This window comes from Telopea speciosissima, chromosome 7 (assembly GCF_018873765.1).
Source record: "Telopea speciosissima isolate NSW1024214 ecotype Mountain lineage chromosome 7, Tspe_v1, whole genome shotgun sequence".
NCBI lineage: Eukaryota > Viridiplantae > Streptophyta > Magnoliopsida > Proteales > Proteaceae > Telopea > Telopea speciosissima.
In genome coordinates, this window is record NC_057922.1 from 59056918 (window position 1) to 59073868 (window position 16951).

The 16951-nt window shown below is 37.7% G+C and overlaps 1 protein-coding gene and 1 non-coding gene across 2 annotated transcripts; both read right to left on the bottom strand.

The window, feature by feature from the left end:
- Positions 1–7141: 7141 nt before the first annotated feature.
- LOC122669211 (profilin-2-like) lies at positions 7142–10731 on the bottom strand. Its single transcript, XM_043865913.1, has 3 exons — positions 10504–10731; positions 9452–9589; positions 7142–7497 (listed from the first exon to the last, which is right to left on the bottom strand). Exons 1-3 carry the CDS (start codon positions 10633–10635, stop codon positions 7363–7365), a joined length of 405 nt encoding a protein of 134 aa, XP_043721848.1. The 5' UTR covers positions 10636–10731; the 3' UTR covers positions 7142–7362.
- A 1460-nt stretch (positions 10732–12191) lies between these two features.
- LOC122670203 lies at positions 12192–12284 on the bottom strand. The gene has a single exon (XR_006334177.1). It is a non-coding gene; the product is annotated as a small nucleolar RNA Z103 (small nucleolar RNA).
- Between the last annotated feature and the right edge of the window lie 4667 nt (positions 12285–16951).

A 16951-nucleotide genomic window follows, 5' to 3' on the forward strand; every position in this document is an offset into this window, starting at 1 on the left:
ATTAAAATAATAAAAAATCAAAGCACTCATCCGCTTCTTCTCTCTCCCGCTATTTACTCCATTCATTTTATTTTGGTTTTTTCTTTAATTTTTTTATTTAATTAATTTTTAATTCAACATTTCATTGTCATCGTTCTTCTTCGAACAGATCATGGTTCTAAGTAATTGGTAATGTATAGATACGTATCGATTTTGCTAATCATCGATTATGATACCGTGCCGATATTGTATCGATAGCACGGTACAGACACAATGAGGGGTGGGGGTTAAATGATAGCCCGGGCCCCCGCCCCTGAGATGCCAGCATGTTTGCTCTTATTGGTTGTCGTGTGCATGTGACCCCTACGCTCCCTCAGAAAGAGTGCTGTCCCTTTATTTATTTATTTTCTCTCTTTCCTCATGTTGATATTGATGTGTCATGAAAGGTTCCTCTTACATTGGCACTGTCATATATGTTTAAAATAAACAAAAAAAGATAAGATTAATCATTTCTTGAACTCTCCAATGGAATGCTTGCAAGCATGGGAAATGTAGTCATACATGACATCTCCTTTACTTTGGCCTATTTTTTATTTATTAAAGTGTTATTTTTTTTTGTAAATAAGGGAGAGGTTCTCCAAGCCATTGATTTTAAGGAGCAAACCAATGAGATGCAATGAAATAATTTGGTAAATAGAAAGACAATGAGATCATTTTATGTGAACAGAGAGATTGAGAAAGGGTGCTAGTGTACCCTCCCTTGGTGGTTTAGAGAATATTTTCCCTTCAATAATTATCCTCGAAAATCAAGGCCAATAGTATCACAAAGTTCACTAAGAGAAGATAAATGACATATTCCTCTCTTGTACTTGGGCTAAGCATATCTAGGTAGTTGGTCCTTTGGGGTTGAAAGAAGAGCTTCTCTCCTCTTCGTCTTTGGAACAATTCTGCACCACTTTCCTTACTCACAGTCGTCTTGATAAACAATCTTTTAAAATGGTATTTTTTATTTTTTTACTATTTCCTGTTATTTTATCTGGGATGTAAGAAACAAGGTTGTTTTGGGTAAAGCCATAACTGATCCTATGAGAACTATTTTAATATCAATCGTTGGATCTCTGATTTAAATATTCATCCTCTCACCCTATTGCCTTATGTTGATCCTATTTCATCATTTATGGATAATCTTAACTCTTGTAATTTATCCTCTCTACCATATTTAAACATTCATGTTTTACCCTGCGCAGGAGTCTTTAAATTAGGTATAGATTCCTAAGCCTAGCTTTTTGCATTTTGTTACAAGGACGATTCAATTTTGTAGCTGTAGGATATTTGTCTTCGCATCATGGGTTGGAGCCGGAGGTGATTTCGATAATCAATGGTTTCAAACAAGCCTCAAAGATGGGCCTCAAGGTGAGAGAGATTTGGGTTTCAAACAAGGCAATGCTGCAATATGTTCCTTAACCTTCCCAGGATGCTTAGTCATGGGTTATTTACCTGCTCTTCTCCAACTTAATTCTCTTGCAAATGATGACATTAATTTTTTGGTCCCTCTCGATAGCTCTATTACTTTTTTCGTAACCAAGATTGCTCATCTAGCACTCCAAGGTCATAAAAGTTTTTGGTATACAAAAGACAATGTAGATATTTCCTTTTTTCTCTAATTAATTTAATTTTCTTTTCATAAAAAAAAAAAAAAAGAGAAGATTAAGAAGAAAAATAAGAGAAAAAGAAGTTGAAAGTTGGACAATACCAAAATCCTCTTCTTGAAGAAATCTGATACAAAACATATTAAAATGGCAGATTGTTAAGAACTTGCATACAATTATCAACCAAATTCAATGAATTTTATAAGGGATTTAAAAATAAATTTATTAGATGGGGAAATGAATACTACCCGGTCGTGCACTAGGCGTAGACCACGCCTAAACACATAACCGTCTTGGGGCGTCTGGGAATTTCTGCCTTTACATGAGGGCAAAGCAATCATTTCCAGACGCCCCAAGGCGGTTATGTGTCTAGGCGTGGTCATCATGCCTAACGCATGATCGGGTAGCGTTCTTTCTCCCTTAGATATTTAAGTTTGAGAAAAGGTTCTCTAATTTGCGTGACAGAGGCTACATCAGTCACAACTATCTCTCTCTCTCTCTCTCTCTCTTTCCCCTTGTTGTCAAACCGTCATGCTCCCCTTTGACCGTTGGGCACTTGGGCTCCCCAAACTACCAGAGAACCCTCTCCCTTAAGTTAATTTATATTCTTAACTTTAAATGACTTCAAATATATTGGAGAAGTACTAAAAAATAAAGTTTTCAAAGTTTTGGGTCTTTTTAATCCTCAAATTAATTTTGGGGAAAGAAGAGCGCTGCTTGGTTGCGTGGCCACTACACCAACGGCTAGGCTAGTGGTAATGCACGCATGAGCATCGATCAGAAGGGGTGAGATGGTCTTTTCGCATGCCCATGTGAGAGGGTGTTGGAGGGCATAACTAAGCAGCATTCTTTCTTCCTTAATTTTGTAACTAAGATTACCAAAGAATGCTATGGTGGATGGCAACACACAGAGACAAAGGCTCGGTGGGCACCAAAATTTACCACATAACAAATTAGGTTGAGCAGAAATTTTTTGTACTGGTAGACCCAAAATTCCTTGTCATATAAGTTTCAACACAGTCGAAGTTGGTTTTGTGACATGTGGCCTACTTATTGAATTTGATACTGAAATTTGACATGTAGCCTATTTAAACTTTTTCTTAAATATCCAACAGTTGGCGTTGTCACATTACTCATCCACATAATTATGTGTGTGAAGTGCCGAACACAATATCTATCCAAAAGAAAAAGACGAAAAAGGTCCTCCATTGTGGGTTTTGGAGTTTTGTAAATTCCATGTAATAATATTATTGTGGTGCCCCCAACTTAAAAGTCATTGTGTATTTTACCCTTTTTGCAAGCAACCTTTCTTGCAATATTGCCTTATAACAAAATTCCACTTAATAAAGATGGAAATTATGTCTTTCATAATCATGTTCTTAATTAAATTATCAAATATTTTGTTTATTTTCCTTATTCAAATTTAAATCAAATATTTCAAAGTCATTGATTAAGTTGTATTTCGATCACTACTAAGATCCCCCCTCCCCTAAAAAAAAGAAAAGAAATAGCTAACTCTATGAAACTTATGGGAGAAAGTTCTTTATCCGGGAGTGTGGCCTACCATGAGTCTATCTCTCTCTTTCCCATGTGAAAAGATATCTCTGCCCCATTGTTTTAAGGAGGAGAGAGATAGACACATGGGAGTGCTGGCGTAGACCACACTCCTATACAGAAAACTGCTTCCTGTAACTTATTTATGGTTATTTCTATTTCCCTTTGAATTTGCCATGGAGGCGGCAATTCAGTGATCTCAGGGTGTGAGCTTATTTACCATGTGGCAGTTTTTGTTATTTTCTAGATCATTGAGCCATGGATTAATTTCAATGGTCAGATTTTTTTTTTTTTTGGGTGAGAATGCTCAGATGTTAATACAAAGCATTGAAAAGTACTTGAAAATAAGTCAAGTTAAAAAAAAAAAAAGGCAACCATTGTAAATATTAACTCATGAGTTTACATAATTGGGATAGGCTACTAAATCTAGCATGTAGCCAACAAGGAAATTTTCTCATGTATTCACCACCGAACAATCAATATGCTCAAATGATCAACAATCCATGTGGTTGAAATAAGTGCTACAATTAAAAGCAATCGACACCCATTTGAGTATAATTGTAAAGGGATTTTCTAATTGACACCCTCTTTTTTTTTGGTAAAAATTGAAACCCTCTTAAAGTGTCAAATAATGTGCAAGACATCGATTAATTTTCATAATGACATGATGATAAGTGATTTTCAAACTTTTGGGTCCTTCTAATTTTCAAATCAATTTTGTATCTAAGATTCTCAAAGAACACTATGGTGGATGGCAACCCACAAACATAAACAGTCAATTGGCACCAAAATCTAACACGTGACAAAAATAGGTGGAGCTGAAATTTTGTAGACAGGAAGACCCAAAATCCCCCTATCATAAAAGTTTCAGTACAATCGAAATTGATCCTGTGACAAACAATTGCATGGGAAAATTTAGGACTAAGTTACCATTATTGAAAAAATAAATGTTTGAATTTGAATCTGGAATTTGACATATAACCTATTTAAACTATTTCTTAAATATCCAACAATCAGAGTAGCAACAATACTATTCCATGTAATTTTGTGTGGATTGTTGGCCATAAAATATCTTATAAAAAAAAGAGACAAAACAGGTCCTCCATTGTGGGATTTCGGAATTTTGTAAATTCCATATAATTGAGCACCTATGTAATCATATTATTCCAGTGCCACCAACTTAAAAGTCATTGAACATTTTACCCTCTTTGTAAGCATACTTTCTTGTATATAAGGGGATGTTGAGGGTTTTCCTCAACATTGCAACACTAGAACTAAACTAGAAACAATTATGGAAAATGAAGGGTAGTCTTGAAGGTTTCTTTATTTCTCTATTGACTGAATACTTGAATCCTCTTACATGGGCACTAGGGCCTCTATTTATACAAGTTTCTCTCCCCAACCCTCTTCCCAGAGATTTGCCAGATGGCTTTCCTTTTTTGTAAGGCGATCGAGTTGTGCTCGGATTAGGAAACTCTTTGAAAGAGCGATCCTCTCCTCGTTTCTAGGGACTCGGAATCTTTTTTTTACACGTGGGTAATGGTTAGCAGTCACCATCTATCAGGGTTCTTTAAGATTGATCTTGTTGACGTGTCTAAACCAGTATAATTGCCACGCACGTGATCTAATCAGTCTTGGCTGAAAACTAGTTTCTTGAAATCCAAATCATTTCACGTGTCATCCTCAGATTGGATAGGTAAGATATGATGTATCACATAATAACATAATAATAAATCATTTTCAAAATATATTTGAAAACTCTTTTTTAACCAATGATGAAGAAATTTTGTTTGTAAGATAAATGATAATCAAAAGAAAGTGTCAAGTTCTAAATACACAAATAGAAGTGTCATTTAGACAATCCCAATTCTAAAATTTAAAGTTTTGTTATAATGCAATCTGTGCCGTACAAAAATTATATTCCTTGCGTACCCACATATTCTTTTTATCCTCCTCCATTTTATAGCTTATCTATCCATATATTCGAATTCCCAATCCATATTATTCCAGGACACATTGATGTTTGAAGGGTTTTTCTCCACCTTTAATTTTCTTAATTTAGAACAGAGCGTATATATGGGTATTTGATTCGATCCTTAGCTTTAGTTTTTTTTTTTTGAAGATGATTGGAGTATTGGACGCAGCATATTTTGACCGGATATTCTCTTTTTAACCTCACTTGATTTGTGAGGACGTGAGATTGTGCTGCTTCAGGGCCACCGATATAAAGGGCAAAAGACGAAAAGTTCATATCCTTCTCAGATTCCAGAAAGTTCCCCACAGAGAACTTCTTCCATAATAAAATAAGGATAAAGTTTTCCTATAATGGCAATCCAGTTCAACACTTGAGATCTATGGCTTCGTTTGGTTCCTAACGGATAGCGGTAGGAGTGGGCTAGGCCTATGTTCAGAAATTTAATAAAATTTAAAACTAGTAGAGCCCAAACCAACGCAGTCCAACAAAAAATTGGGCCCGAAACTGGCTCGAGTTTCCCTCTACCCGCGGATCCTATTCGTTGTAGGGAGGGAGAAGGTGAGAATAGGTATCGGGAGGGAAACTTAATCCTTTATGAGTGGAGGGAAACTTAGTCCTTTTCGTGCTATCAAATTTGTTCATACCACGGATCTTTATCCCCTCAATTTACCTGCCTGTCAATTTCCTCAATTCCATCTAATCGAGGGTGGAAATGATCACCCTATCCCCTGCCCAGATGGAATCCACTTCTCCCTATTAGATGGAATTGAGGAAATTGACGAGCAGGTAAATTGAGGAGATAATTTTCCTCAATGGATCTCTTTAATAAAAGGTAAATTACACTTGGGTATCTACTAATTAAAGAAACTCGTCTCGATACCTGATGTCTGGAGTATACATTTTCATATTGTCATACTTGTTCATACACTTCTTCCAAAAACTCCTCAACCCCACCACCTCTCCCCCCTTCCAATGACGGAATCACGGAAGGAACATTGTTTTTCAGTTAGAGAGGGACAGATTCAAATACCGCCAACACCTAAAATGAGCGGAACACTGCCGACCTCCTCGTTGTGTCCATCTATGGCTGGCTTCCGCCCTTTGCATCACTCACTTCTTTCACTCCTTCCCCCCCCCCCCCCTCCCCCCTCTCTGCTCCCTCATCCAACATCCCATCCACCCTCTACTGCCGGAAAATTATTTTCAACCCCGACCAAGTCTGTATTCCTTACCACATCTCACTCTCCCCCTACTAGTTGAAGGACTGACCTTACTTTTTGATGCCCATTCCAATGGGCTGGGCGTAAAGATTTCCTCCATCCTCTGGTGCATCCTAAAAATATGAATAGAGAAGGTATCTCATATAACATTTAGGAAAAGAGGGTTATCCTAAACATAAAAATTCAAACTTGCGGATTCCACATGTACTTTTACCGATTCTTTCAGTCTAGAAAATGTTACATGTTGAAAAGGTTTCCAATGTTTGTTTCCATTAAAAAACAAATATTAAAATTTCAACATATAAAATTTTACATCAAACAAACGGAACCTTAAAAGGAAATTTAAACCCCAAACCCACCGACCCACCCCCCCCCTCCCACCCCCCGAAAAAAGAAAAATTCAGCCGTGACCTACAAATTAGAGTCATGCTGATTTGGTCTGACTTGGTCATTATTCCTCATGTATTATGCAAGTCAAAACTTAATCAACACTTATGCCCCTCAATCATTTCTCAGAACCTTTGTTTAAGGTCTTTGGATCCTCTCCACTCAGTGGAGAGCACAATGAGGCATCTGACGGCTGGGCTGTGCCGCACACATCCTAACACCATCGGATGTTTCATTGGGCACTCATTAGGCAGGATACTGAAAGGAAGAAATGGCCTCAAAAATATCAAATCCAATGTCCAACTTAATTGTATGCACGATAATAGTTAGGGGGGGGGGGGGGAGGCAGGAAGAAGATTAATACACATATAACCATAAAAAGAACAAACGATCCTAAGATACCAAATAAATGCTTATATGTCCTCACACAGTTATTGTTTGCAATAACTCCACTGCGAATACATGGCTAATCAAGGAAGAAGATGCAAGCACATAATCAATGGAAAAAAGATAAGGCAAAGAGATGCTAAAAATGGGAGGGGAAAATAGACAAAAATTACATTCAATGGGAAAATTAGATCACAGTTGCAACCCAGACCTACAGGCCCTGATCAATGAGGTAGTCTCCCAACCTCTCCACAATCATGTTGCACTGTCCTGGAGCCACAGGCTCCTCATAGACACCAAAAATTAGAGCTTGAGTCGTCTTCTTTATAGTAACTCCCCCAGATCCCTGCAAATAAAGTGCATGGGTCAATATATACGAAGTATTTTCCCCTGAATAGAGTGCTGTTCAGTGTTTCATAAAGAGCAAAACAAACTTAATTTGTGCCTCAAACAAGTGTTGTTCTCCTAAAACGTAGCCCCACAAAAGCTTCCAACAGTGAAGCTTTATTGATGAGTTCCAACAGAAGCACGCACAAGGCTATCTATCAAACACCATGGCCACCTGACTTTTACCTTAAAAAATGGTTGAAAATTGAGTTCTGACTCTCGGTGACCAAATTGAGTCAAATTTCAGGCCTAACTTGGTCTTGATTCAAGGTTACTGTTAACCCAAAAAAAGGGACATGTCTTCACCAAGACAAAACCAAGTTTCTTTGAATCAGACTCGGCCAAAGAAAACTCAAGTTGGAAAGACATTTTTGCCAAATTCATTTATTTATTTAATGTAGTACCTCTTAGTTTTTGGTTTCGAATATTCTAAAATATAATACTAATCTGACAATGAAGTCTCCTATCAGGTTACCAGAAAGAAAACTAAGAACAATATGACTCTTAGAGTTTCTTCTCAAAATTATGTTTTCCATATTTTTACAAATTTAATTTTCTGTAATTTTCCAATATTTCATATGTTTTCATAGCTTTGGCATTCTAAATAAATTTAAATATTTAATAAATGAAAATTTTTTAATGAGCTTGACTGGCTTATTCTAGTCCTGTCCTCTCCTTTTAGGATAGTTCAGCTTAAATAAAAAACTGGCTTGATACTAGACAAGTTATTGTTGTATGGAAGAAAGCAACAGTGAAAGCATCTCTTATGCTTTAAGTCTACCATTTTCAGCATGTGAGCAAGTGGGTGTGCCAGGTCTCACTGCCCATAATATGGGCCTCACGGGGCAGCTGATTTTTGCTTCACTCAATAAAGAACCAAAGATGAGTAGAAGGGAAGCCATCTAGAACTTTGGCATGAGAGAAGGGAAGGGTTGTTGATTAGGACCCAAAAGGTGCAAAATTTACTAACTTCTACAACTGGGATTGCTATTGTTCAACTACAGATAAATAGAAGCAAAAATATCAGGAAATTAAGCACAAACAAAGAGGGAGGGAGTTTGGTGGTTGGCACCTACAAGGTGCACAATTACTAGGTTCAATGACCAGGATGTTGGTTAGTTTATGCATATGGAATTTCTCTCTTATAAGGTACAGCAGAACTAACAAAAAATGTACAAAAACATTCCCAATCATAGGAATGTAGAGGAGAGATAGAACAGTTTTATAAATCCTGCTAGATGATTTCTATCATGGGTTTTAACATATGAAAATTTGACATGAACAGATAAAAAATTCTAACTTATGTTCATACTTAAATTGCCACTAGATACTCAATGAACAAGTTAAAATAACAGCTAGAGATTGAGAATGTGAAATATAAACATTGGTAGCAAAATGTAAACCAATTGAAGCAGTTGACTTCAATAAGAATCTCAGGGTTTTATTTCCTCAAACATAAAAACAAGCACATGTTTACAACCTTGTGTGTCGCATGTAATTAATTAGTAATACAAAGACCATACATGCATAAAAGCCTACGGAAAATAACAGGTGCACCTTACTTTCCCCACAACATAAAAGGGAACACATGTTTACCATCCTGATGTGTTCTGTCAAATGTATTTAATTAGAAATACAAAGACCATGCATCCACATATAATCCTGGGGAAAAATAATATGAGCACAACATTATGGTGAAATGTACAATCTTGAGCTCAGTGTCACAAAATAGGCATTCACATGGAAATAGATCAAAAGCAAGACACACATATGTAGGTCTATAGATATATCAAAGATGAGAAACTAGTTATATTCATGCAAAGATTAAAGAGAATCAACTATTTAAATAATTAATACAAAAGGGGATTTGGGGGAAGAAAAAAAAAGCGAAATATAAATTAGGAGACAATCACCTTCTTTCCACGGATCACAGCTCCAGGTTCTCCTTGGATAACCATGTATTTTACTCCCCCAAGGAATAAGCCAGTAGGAGCAAGGTAGCCGGGTTCATTAAAATCATTCATGATACCTGTGACCTCCTCAGCCTTAAACTGCAAATATTTAACAGAAAAACGATCCAGAGAATACAAACACTTAGTTATTGATACACAAAAAAGTCAAAGCACGTAGGGAGAATCATGTAGAAAGGAAATATTAAGGAGAAAAAAGCCATTAACTATGTCTTTACTATAAACATCAAAGAGTGCTACAATGGTAGTTGGAGTTCACAAATTTAGCACATATTTTCACGTGAAACTGTGGAAACGGTGTGCTCACCGAATTTCCAACCCTAAGAGAGAAATGTAAGACGAGAGTACTAGTCCTATTAGCGCAGGACCTTCAATAAGGAGAGGAATTATATACATTTCCCCCAACAAATTATAGTACTCAGAATCTGAACTCTTTATCAAGAGTTTCAGAGAAAACATAAGTCAAAGCTATTAATACACAAAATCAAAAACTACTCCGACAACAAATCATGGTAATAATGCATGCTACAGAAAGGACTTCAAACAGATCTCCAACAAAATGCAGAAGACAAAATCAACCTCAAACACAGATTTGGATAATCCAGCCAATTAATTCAATCGATTCAATAAGCTCCTTCATTTTCCGAATCATTTTAATGAGAAAAAAAATGGCCAAATCAAATCGAGATTCATAACACACATTGGTCATCGTTCAAGTCAATCAATTGAAAACGTCGATCCGAATTTAAAAAACCTATAGATATACATTTCCACGGAAACGATCGTCAGCAAAGCAAATTTGGAAGAAGTAAATAGAACAATTAAGATGTTTTATTCAATGAGCGAAAATGAATCCAAGATCTAAACCAGATCAAATCAAACCAAACGAAAATGATCCAATCACTTAATACCAAATACAGATATCGCAATCGAAACCACCAGAGCAGATCAAATCAATGAAGTTAAACAATGGAAACAGAGAGAGCGGAATGAACCGGAGGGAATGAAGCGCTCTGAGCCCAAACGCTTCCGTCGTGACCGATGATGGCCGCGGCCTTGAGACAGTGACCGGGCTGGCCATCAATATCGCACATAAGATGTTCGTCGACGTAAGTTTGCCACGACATTGTCTTCTCTGATGGTTTCCCTCTTCCTCTGGATTGGTTTTTTTCTCTGCAAATGTAGTTTCGTTCCTTCTTTCTCTCCTTCTCTCTTTATCTCTCTCTCAATTTGAATAAATAGAAGATTGGAAAGAGATCTCTGAGACGAGGCAAATAGAGAGAAGGAAGAAGAAGCGACGATGATGGACCTTTTCCTCTTGGGCTTCACTCAACCGTCCATTCAATGCGATTGAATAAGTGCCATTCACGTCCGCCTTTATTTAAGGAGGGAAGGAAAGATGCTCGCCTCGTGGTCTAAATTACACACGCTTTTTCATCGGAATTACTAAACTACCCCTTACCGGGACCACTCTGTCCTCCCAAGTTTCATAGGACCGTCCATCAAGTAATAATGCATGATTCTGATTCATAATCTTCTTGGCCCCACAATTCCCCACGACTAAACAGATATCAAGGGTCATGATTTTGCGTCATCCGCTGGGTTAGGAGAATTCCGTCAACCTGCGATTCATATTCGGGGTGAGCCATAGGCCTGCTCGGAAAATTATCTCCTCCAATTTTCTGCCCGGTCCAGTTCCCCAATTCCTCTAATAGGGGGGTGGACCCCACTCCCCCCTTGTTAGAGGAACTAGGGAACTGGGCTGGGCAGGGAACTAGAGGTGATAAAGATCTAGGGTTGCCTTGAAAAGACTGAATAAACCATACATCAGCGGATCATCGTGTGGTTTAAAGAATTTGGAATTGGATCGATGAATCGGTAGATCCAAATCGGACACCAATCCCAATTTTCATCATTTATAATTGTTGCTTCTTGAATTGGAATCGGATTGACTCATTCTTATTCATTTTCTTTATGTACATCGGACCGATTCATGGGCTGATTCTCAACTCTTAAAACGATTTGTATTTTCATCATAAAATAGCAGAATTTTTATTCTGGAACCGATTCAAGTCAATTTTCGACCCGATTCGGATCGAAATCCTCTCTTACTGATTCCATTCCTGATTTCAAGTTTTAAAACCTTGGGATTGGAACCTCGTATCATCACTGATACAATACTCTATTTCCTTGGATCCATAAGCACCGTTAGATTTGAATCTTTTATCTTGAGGCTTAAGCGATCATGTGGTCAGCCCCCCACCCCCACCCCCGCGTCCGTTGGACCGTGGAATTAATGCCAACTCATTAAGTACCAATATTTTAATTTGGACCAAAAAAACTAATGGAAATCACATTATAACAGTTAAGTAGTGATGTCACCATGTCAGTAATTTTGTAAAGTCAATTTTGCTCTTATTTTTTTTTATTAAATTCCTTTTTCTTTCCTTCTTCTCCTTCCTCTTCTCCATTTGCTGTTTTTTCCACTGCCGCCGTTGCCGATGCCACCACCACCACCTCCAGCCCTCCTTCTCTCGCTCCCCTGCAACCCCGCCACCACCCTCTCCAGTCTTCCCCGCCCCACCATATTCTCAGCAATTCAACCTTTCTAAAAGTGGGTTGTAGGTAAGAAAATTTTCAAGGTTCAAAATTCACAGGAAAAAACAGAAAGGTTGGGGAAAGAATGGATCAGACTCTTGGCTTGGATTCTCCGAAGAGAAAAAATAGCTTAGTATCATCAGAGTCGAGAAGTTGGGGAAAGAATCATCACTTCCATCCATTCCATACAAATCTCATTTTGCATCCCAAATTAAAACCCTAATCACGTAAAAAACAGAAATTCAGAAAGAGATAAAATGAGAAGATAAAAAAGAGAAATAGAATTTCTCCGGATCTGCAAGGGCACCTTTGATGCCGTCATTGCACCATCATGAATTCTCTCTCTCTCTCCCTTTCTTCGTTTTTTTCCTTGTGTCCGCTTTAGGGTTTTTTCCCCCAAATACCAACCATGGAATTGGAGCAGATAATTTTCCTGGAATTAGGAGATGGGGACTTTGGAATTGGGAGAAGAAATGGAAATGGAAAATTTCCATTATGGGGGACTTTTGTCTCTTCACTCCCCAGATTCTCATTTCACACAGTTATCTCTAACCATGGATCGATTTGAGAGAATTGAAAGAGAGCTTTAATCTGAAACTTACTCACCTGGTAGAGTGAGTTCAAGCAATTGGAACAACCAGAAAGCTTGTTCCCTCTCCTTTAATCTGGAACTTACTCACCTTATTGCTGCTCAAGCAATCCTTCTCAAGGCGATTCACATTCTCACCACCGAAAAGCTTCTTCTCTTTCGACACCGAGAATGCATCAGGACAGCTCAAGGGTTGGAGCCTTGTACCACAATAGCAATAGACGAGAACGCAAGTCTGAGTATGCAAAAGTATGTAGAGTATGCAGAGTAGAGCCAAGCGGCAAGCACAGGGCAGCAACAGCTTCGTTTCAGCCCTGTGTGTGCATTTGGGTTATTTTCATTGCACCACAAGCGTTGTTGAAGACGAGGAAGAGCTCGTTAGGGAGGTCGAGAGGGCAGCCATGGAGGTTGAATTGTTCGGGGAAGGCTGGGATTGTGGCTGGATGAAATGGAGTTGGGAAGAAAGACCCATTTTCCATTTTCATTTTTTGTCTCTTTGCTCAACTGAGGGTAGTTTAGATATTTTACTCCCACTCAGTTAAATCTCGATTATTTCCGTTAGATTTTGGACCCAAATTGAAATATTGAAACTTAATCAGTTGGCATTAATTTCCCGGTCCAACAGAAGGGGGATTAATTATTAACAGAATCTACCTGGACCCATAGGACCACATTTTGATTGTACGGTAAGGTTGGTGCTAGGGTAGCACAGCAGCAAGTTAGCATCATGTAGAGGCAGAAAGACGGTAGGGGTCCCACGATTCCCTACCGTGGGACCGTCCCACCTCACGGTGGATCTTTTCCGTAGATATCATTTCTCATAACATCACATGGAGCGGGTCCCACCTAAAGTAAGACCCCCTGTCAAAGTGCCAAGCTCTCTACCAAACTATTTTCCCCAAAAAAAAAGGTGCCAACCTCACTTTACGTGGCATCGCAATATCATAATGTATTGTACCGATCTGACCGGCCGATTCAGCCGATCTGATCCCGATTCTTAAAACTCACTGTTTTACCTTGAGTGGGTATAATTATTTCCTCTTCCACCCATTGTACAGTCTGAAATGCTCTTGATACTACTTGTCATGGAGTCTCTCGTCCAATCACAAAATCCATAGATTAAGAGATTCTCTTTTCCCTATAGGTGGAGAGAAACGGGGTCCATATTTATTATATCATATATTCAATATAATTGAAATTTTGTAAACATTTCGAGTTTTAATCAAAACGGAGTTGACCAAGTGGAAAAAAAGTAAAGATTTGAAATCTAATGATAACTATTTTTATTTCTTAAATAAAAATAGATCATTGAAAAAAAACAAAAGAATATACCAACACATGAGAGGGTATATATGATCGACATTGAGTATGAAATCGATATGGACCAATCTAAACCATTTCTTAGATATCCATATAGTTGAAATTATTGCATCACCCTTCCTCGTGACAAAACTTGATGCCAAACTAGAGAATACCTAGGCTTCGGCCTAGAGGTATGGTGTTGCTCATATAATTGAAATTGTTGCACCCCTAGGCCTCTGCTCATGTTGGAACGTGTCCAAACATGTCCTTTACTATTCCTAAAGTCACATCCAAGCACAATGATAGCTATTGGCTGAAGAGATTCCTCTTCACTATAGGTGAAAGAAAACTCGATCCCTCTTTCTATCTTTTTCCCCCTCTTCGGGGTTTTGTTAACCCGATGATTTCTCCCATTGGATGGCCCTCTAAAGATGGTTGTGGCTTGAAAAAATCCAAAATATTTTTTTTCAAACATTTGATGGAATCGTGCTTAACATATTTTTTTTTTGGGGGGTTAAATAGTGGTGAGTGTCTGATTAGTATGTTCATGTCTCAATCAATATCATATTAAAAATCCATAATAGAATGGCTTGCTACCTTAAGGCAAAGAAAAATCTATTTCAAATCAAAATAGAGGGCAAAAGATGCCTTTAGTGTGACTAATAGAAAACGACCCAATTGATTGGAGAGTGAAGAAAAATAATTTCAATCTCATTCTATCTCACATTTTTAATATCAATGTCCATTCAAGACGAAACAAATTAATTTTGAGTTCACATAAAAAAAAAAATATTAATATTGAGAAAATATCTAATTCATATCTTAATGAGATTAATAAATGATAGATAATATAAATGTCATGGTCCGAATATTTGGAACAGGTCAAAATTGAAGCATTGAAACTATCTTCCCGAGTTCATTCTTTTGGATGACATTTCCATTGATCCAATCCATATTAATTAATTAAATCTCTATGTGTATGTAGGTGATGGTGATGATAAGGATTCTCATAGTCCAACATTGTCTCCTCAAATTCTAAAGGAACAACTTCTTATCACCAAGGTGGTGAACCTTAAAGAGGTTGTAACATGTTACTATTGAAGCCTAATCTTAGTCTAATTCAGGAATTAGGGGTGAAATATGGCCGGGTATTTTAAAACCCTAGCCCAACCATTAGTCCTCTTAGCTCAGTCCAAGCCCAACCTGGCCCTGCGATCAGGTTGAGATATCTCAGCTCAGTCTTAACCCAGCCCATCACTGATTGACCCTGATTGGGTCGGACTGGGCCGGGTTGGCCTTGATCAACCCTGATTTTGTCAAAGGTTGGCCTTGATTGACCTTGGTTCTATGCATTAAAAAAAAAAAAGAAGAAACATGATTGACATCATATCTTGAACACATACAACTTTGCTTCAGAATTCTACAGAAAATGAAAGCCTCTCTAATGAGATATTATCTTACAATTTAATCCCAAAACTTAAAATATTAAATACTTTTGTCAAACTTTTGTTCAATAGACAAATACACTCGAAACCAAATTTGTAAAAGATAAAGCATAACTTAACACAGGGCCCGGCTCAGTCCGATGCGGGTCAACCCTGGGTCAGCCTGACCCTAACCCAAAGCCTTAAAATTTCAACCCTAACTTGCCCTCAAGGTTGAAAAATCCAGCCCAGATCCTGTTTGGGCTCAGGGCAGGCTCAAGTTGACAGGGCTAAACTTACACCCCTATCGGAAAGCATTGTACACTTTTCCCCAATATTGATGATCTTGCTCATCGGAGAATGGCCGGGGGAGGGGGAGCCCATAAACAGGTGTTCGTGTGTAATTTTCTACTTTATGGGATTTTTGTGTGTGTCTGATTTTTTTCCAATTTTTTTTTTGCAATCGTTTTCTGATACGCTTTCTTAACGATACATTCTTTAATCACCTATTGTCCTATTTTCAAAAGTTACTTAATGAGTAATTAATGCAAGGGTAAAAAAGGGTTTTCAAAAAATCGAAAGTTATTTAATGCAGTTTTTAATATAGTTTTTATATGAAAAAACATGATTTACCCTCAATTAGAAAAAAAACTGTGTTATAATAAGACAAAAAAATGAAGTTATTATCTTGTTGCAACCAACCTTGGTTTCACCAAGATTTTCCCAATTAAGAAAAAACATTTGGAACGCCCTAAGGTCCAGCACATAGGTGGTAACACCATCCAATTGAGCAAGGACATTTGGAAATTTTTTATATTTTTATTTAGGGAAAAAGATCTCGACTTGGTGGTGTTTTCTACGCCCTCTAAAAGAGCACCATGAGATGATGCCTCTACCCCCGGGTAGATACCTAAGCGTGCTCACCCATTGACCCAGACGCTTGTGTAAGGACCATGCGACTAACTAGAGATCTCTTGCCCATTTATTTACTATAAAGAATAATAAGCTAAGTAATCTCTCCAAAACCAAAAATGAAGTTGACCAATCACAGTAAGTTGCCGGCTAGATAGTTGATTAGGTCCTCCTAACATTTCTCCTTATTTAATATATTATAAAGCCAAGCCAGTTTAATATGTTTTGTTTATATTTTTAAAGTAATTAAAATGTCATAAAGCTTAAAAGCTTTGATTCTACACTCCAACCCTAGAAAAAAGAAGCTTGAATTCTTGTATTGAAATTGCACCCAAAAAAAGCAATTATTGTATTGAAAGAGATTATGTGCAACATCATCATCATTGATACATCTTTCTTTTTCTTCCGTGGAGGCATCATCTTCCACATATGGAATCTATAGTTGACCAATTTGGTTGCACAACATGGAGAATCGTTATCACCTCCAATTCGCTGCCTGTTTCAATTCCCTCCAATTCTTCACATAGGAGCGAAAATGACCACCCTACCCCCTGCCTGAATACACTACCCAAGGTGGGGTAGGGTGGTCATTTCTGCTCCTATGTGAGGAATTAGAGG

Coding starts and splice junctions, on each gene's coding strand:
- LOC122669211 (XM_043865913.1), bottom strand. CDS start 10,635: ATGTCGTGGCAAACTTACGTCGACGAACATCTTATGTGCGATATTGAT. Junction 9,590..10,503: donor AGAGCGCTTCATTCCCTCCG/GTTCATTCCGCT, acceptor AAATATTTGCAG/TTTAAGGCTGAGGAGGTCAC. Junction 7,498..9,451: donor CTGTGATCCGTGGAAAGAAG/GTGATTGTCTCC, acceptor CTTTATTTGCAG/GGATCTGGGGGAGTTACTAT.